Below are 4,719 nucleotides of genomic sequence, written 5' to 3'. Positions count from 1 at the left end.
TTGTGCGGAGCAGGTCTGTCAGGTCCTATGCTGCCGCAGTGGGCTGGTGGAGAGGGGGATGGGCTCCATGACTCACAGTAATCTGCAGCCGGGATGTCTGAAGTCTTGGTGTCCGTGGGTCTGCAGGTCTTTGTCCTGAGTGGTTGTAGGGTTCTGGCTTGTGTCTGAGACCAGATTGGGTGGTGGTGAGGCTAGGGTCCTAGTCACAAGCAGTCTTATTCTTCAAGATGGCGTGGTCTCTGTGCCCGCTTTGGCTGCCCCGGAGTGTCCACCCCGGAGTGTCCATGGTGGCAGCAGGGTTTCATAGTTCAAGACTGCCCGGTCTGGCAGCTCCCTGGAAGACCTGCAGGATCGTTTAGGGCTTTCTCAAAACAGACCTTTGTCATAAGTTGTTACCTAAGTTTCTATCCTTTTCTTTCTTCTTAGTGTCTGCCAGCTTTCTTTCAGAATCTATCTTAGTCTTCTAATAAAGTTAAAACATTGTTATATTTTTATATTTATGAGAACACCTTCTGCAGTTACATGTATAGGAGTATGGGGGGGGAGCGGGTGCTGAGACAATAGGAGGAGAAGGGTGGCAGGGCAGATAGTTTTGGGAATTTCATCTATATCATTCATTGGGTGTTCAAGGGTGCTGGGTACCACTGCCCTTCTTTGGATGGGAAGTTAGGTATGTACCTCCATCAGGAACCTGGGGCTTAGCAATAGGTCTCAAGCAGATAAGGGAGGTTTAAAAAAGAATAAGGTGGGATTTATGAACATTGACATTTTTCCTGGGTGCTAAAGAACAGGCAGGGCTTGGTGCTCACATAACTTAGATGAGGAATTGGGAAGAATGGCCTCTGGATGAAACAATGACATTTAGGCATTCATAGAGTTGGGCATTTTCCTGCCTGCAAAAATTTTTAGGAAAGGTCTTAGTTTAGGAAAGAAAGAAGAGACGGGGGGAGAGGAGAGAGAGAGAGAGAGAGAGAGAGAGAGAGAGAGAGAGAGATTGAAAGATGGTATGCCTAAAAATTGGAGAGGAAAGGGGGCTTTAGTAAGAGTTGGGTGTTGTATGTAGTTGGAGCCCCTTACTCAGGGACTGGCGTTCCTGTTTGGGAGGTGCTTCTTTAGCAGTAGCACCTCTTAGGTGCACTGCTTCAATGACATTACCTATCTTAGAAAAGTTTGAACTCCAAATCTTTACTTGGAAAAATTGACTCTTTTTGTGCTCTTCTTATCTTCCTGTGGTTTCTTATCTTAATGGTTTGTAATGTAATTTTGGAAAATGTCATTGTTTCCACTCTGCCATGGAAACATAAAGAAAAAGATTTTCTCTGAGTTGTTGTTCAGATAAAGAGTGGAGGGAGAAGGGTTCCTTGGGGGAAAGTATAGGGAACAGAAAGGTGAATACAAAGCTCAGGGGTAAGAGGGTTGGTTTCTTATCACAGTTATCACTTTGCTGCTATTAAATCCCAGACAAGAGCTTTTCTCTGCCTTTGAAGGTTTTATCTGAGTGCTGTTTTCTTTCAGCATTAGTTTTCAACTGGGGTAGGGGAGACCTGTGTAGTTTGGAAGAGTTCCATGTGTGATGCTGATATTCTGTTCCCCTGCCTCTTCCTTCATACATTACTGTGGAGGACCGCATCATGGATTCTCCACCAACTACAGAATAATGTTTCAACTCATGCATCAAACATTCATGAACTAGACCATAACTCATTTCCACCTAAGTAAACCCATTACTGTGACCAGGTCAGAGTTTTCTGACCCTCAGGGAACCTTATTCTCTTTAGCCCCATGGCTTAGCACTAATGTGCTTTTCTCTTCTCCATACCTACCTACCAAAGGTTTTCCCATTCTTCAAAATCCCAATCAGGCCCTTCCTTTTTCATGGAGCCTTTCATAAATTCTGTAGCCACACTGATTGGACCTTGTTTCTGAATGGGAGTTAAGTGGGGCCAGCAGTAAGGAGAGGAGGCCATGAATACAGAAAAATAAACATTATTTATATGGAAAACTGCTGATAACTTCCTATATTTGAATTAATCTAATAACATCAATGCTTTGGACACAAATTCTCAGTGGTATAATCACCCACCCCTCCAATGGCTCCTGAAATCTCCTCTGTCTTCCCACCACCATTTTTGAAGTTTCTTTATGAAGGAAATGTGCAAATTGGCCATGTGGCTACCACAGGCAACAACTTATTTATCACTACAAACTTGAAAGTGATTGTTGGTCCCAACAACCTTGGAAAAGTTCATTTCAAAAACTGTTATGGACTATATCTATAGTAATTATACTACACTACAGATTTGGCTTTCCATTACTTCCATGGCATTGATAAGTATTGTAGAAAATACTGCATGTCCTAAGGCACCTTGTCTTAGATGTCTCAGTATGGTGCAATATGGTACATCTCCAAGGCATCATTTCAATCATTAACATCACTGGATGCTACAAAATTTCTTTGAGGGTGTTTCATCTTAAAGGGTGTTTGCTGGTTTCTGGTCTGAAAAAGCTGCATTTAATACCAGTCTTTACAGGTACATGCATCATGATATCCACTACTCAAATTGATAATCATTGGGCCTGGTTGTGAAGAATAATGCAGAAAGGATATTCAAGTAGAATCTGCAGACGTTTTGTGATTATTTCTGGTGTTATGTTCTTCATCTTTTATAACCTGATGACCATTTATAAAAGATACTGGGAGTCACAGGAAATTGCCAAGATCCAACTGGAATTGTCGGGGTGTTTCATTAACAAGGATCAAATTGATACCCCAGAAAAAAAAAAAAAAGAAGAAGAAACTGACAGACACCACCTCAGGATGATCTTAAATTAAACCTGGATGCCTTTGGGCCTTTTTAAAATATCTTGAGCATTTTTAAATAGAAATAAATTTGGGCTTCACACACACACACACACACACACACACACACACACACACACAAAGTTCTTTGACTTTACAACTATATTTTGAATGACTTACCATACCATGATTCATACAACAATTTTTGAGCATATCACATAGTCAGTGCTTGGAACTATTTTTTGCAGACATAGATAAACAAGGCACCATCTCTGCTCTTTGCTCAAATGATATCATAATCAGTATTCAAATAGTTGTATATTTCACTGCTTAGATATAAATATAATTTCCCCTACCATTCCCCTATTGGATATTTAGGTTGTTTCCAGTGTTTTCACTTGCATAAAGACACTATAGGCCACCGGCCGGTCCCCTACCTGCGCCCGCTTCCTCCCGCCGCAGCCCGTCGCCCGCGGCCTCCGGCGAAGTTTGGTCGCAGCTCCTGAACGTCCCGAGCTCCCTCCTGAGCGGCAGCGGCGGGACCATGGAGAAGGGCCCGGTGCGAGCGCCGGCCAAGCCGCGGGACTCGGGGTGCAGCAATGGGTGCCTGGAGGGGGAGCCGCGGCGCGGGCCGACCAGCAGACCGGCCGAGAAGTCGCCGCGTCCGGAGACCAAGAGCGCCCAGCCGACGGACGGCTGGAAGGGCGACCGGCCCCGCAGCGAGGAGGATAACGAGCTGAACCTCCCCAACCTGGCCGCCGCCTACTCGTCCATCCTGAGCTCGCTGGGCGAAGACCCCCAGCGGCAGGGGCTGCTCAAGACGCCGTGGAGGGCGGCCACGGCCATGCAGTTCTTCACCAAGGGCTACCAGGAGACCATCTCAGATGTTCTAAACGATGCTATATTCGATGAAGATCACGATGAAATGGTGATTGTGAAGGACATAGATATGTTTTCCATGTGTGAACATCATCTAGTTCCATTTATTGGAAAGGTCCACATCGGTTACCTTCCCAACAAACAAGTCCTTGGCCTCAGCAAACTTGCAAGGATTGTAGAAATCTATAGTAGAAGATTACAAGTTCAAGAGCGCCTTACGAAACAGATTGCCGTAGCAATCACAGAAGCCTTGCGACCTGCTGGAGTCGGGGTCGTGGTTGAAGCAACACACATGTGTATGGTAATGCGAGGGGTACAGAAAATGAACAGCAAGACTGTGACCAGCACGATGTTGGGTGTGTTCCGGGAAGATCCAAAGACGCGGGAGGAGTTCCTCACGCTCATCAGGAGCTGAACTTTCAGTGTACGCCGTGTGCTCTGCAGATCATGCCTCTAGCCGCATTGGTTGTCTGGTCTTAATTGTTTGTACAATTCCCTTCTCAATTGTGGAACTTACTCCTTGTCACTAATTGTGTTTAGTAATTATTTATTGCGAGTCAAATAAAGTTAATTTTAATATAGGGGTGGGCCCGCTTTTAAAATTCATGTATCGGGAATTAGTTCCTGGAGTTGTTTACGAGTGTGTTCTCATGTCAACATACAGGGATTTAGACATTTAACTCTCTGTGCCTTGATGAGAATATCACACCATTTGGAGTGTAGATACCTTTGCCTTTATTTAAAAGCCATTATTTTATGAGATTTAGTACTGACACTGCAAATAACTAGTCCTCTACACTCTGCCTTTTGAAGTTTCTTGGGAGCTTACTTTGTGTGTTTCTTGCGGATCCCTCAAAACTTTTCGTTATCTTCTCAATAGTTTTCCTAAGTATTCCATGAAGTTTTGAGTGTTCATCACTTTCAGGTCCACAGAAGCACAGCTTCCGTGAACATGAAAGAGTGCAGAATGAACTAATTGTGGACGGCATCGTGAGCTGCGTCCAGTGTCTAACGACCTCTGTAGTGGTGGTGTCTGTGAA

At 44.4% G+C, this 4,719-nt stretch overlaps 1 protein-coding gene across 1 annotated transcript; it reads left to right on the top strand.

The window, feature by feature from the left end:
* The first annotated feature begins 3,238 nt into the window (after positions 1-3,238).
* On the top strand, positions 3,239-4,232 carry LOC307096624 (GTP cyclohydrolase 1). Its single transcript, XM_079800932.1, has one exon. It carries the CDS (start codon positions 3,345-3,347, stop codon positions 4,092-4,094), a length of 750 nt encoding a protein of 249 aa, XP_079657058.1. The 5' UTR covers positions 3,239-3,344; the 3' UTR covers positions 4,095-4,232.
* The last annotated feature ends 487 nt before the right edge of the window (positions 4,233-4,719 follow it).

This window comes from Cnephaeus nilssonii, assembly GCF_951640355.1.
Source record: "Cnephaeus nilssonii genome assembly, contig: SCAFFOLD_182, whole genome shotgun sequence".
Taxonomy (NCBI): Eukaryota; Metazoa; Chordata; class Mammalia; order Chiroptera; family Vespertilionidae; genus Cnephaeus; species Cnephaeus nilssonii.
The sequence above is the reverse complement of the archived record's forward strand: the minus strand, read 5'-3'. Positions and strand labels throughout refer to the sequence as shown.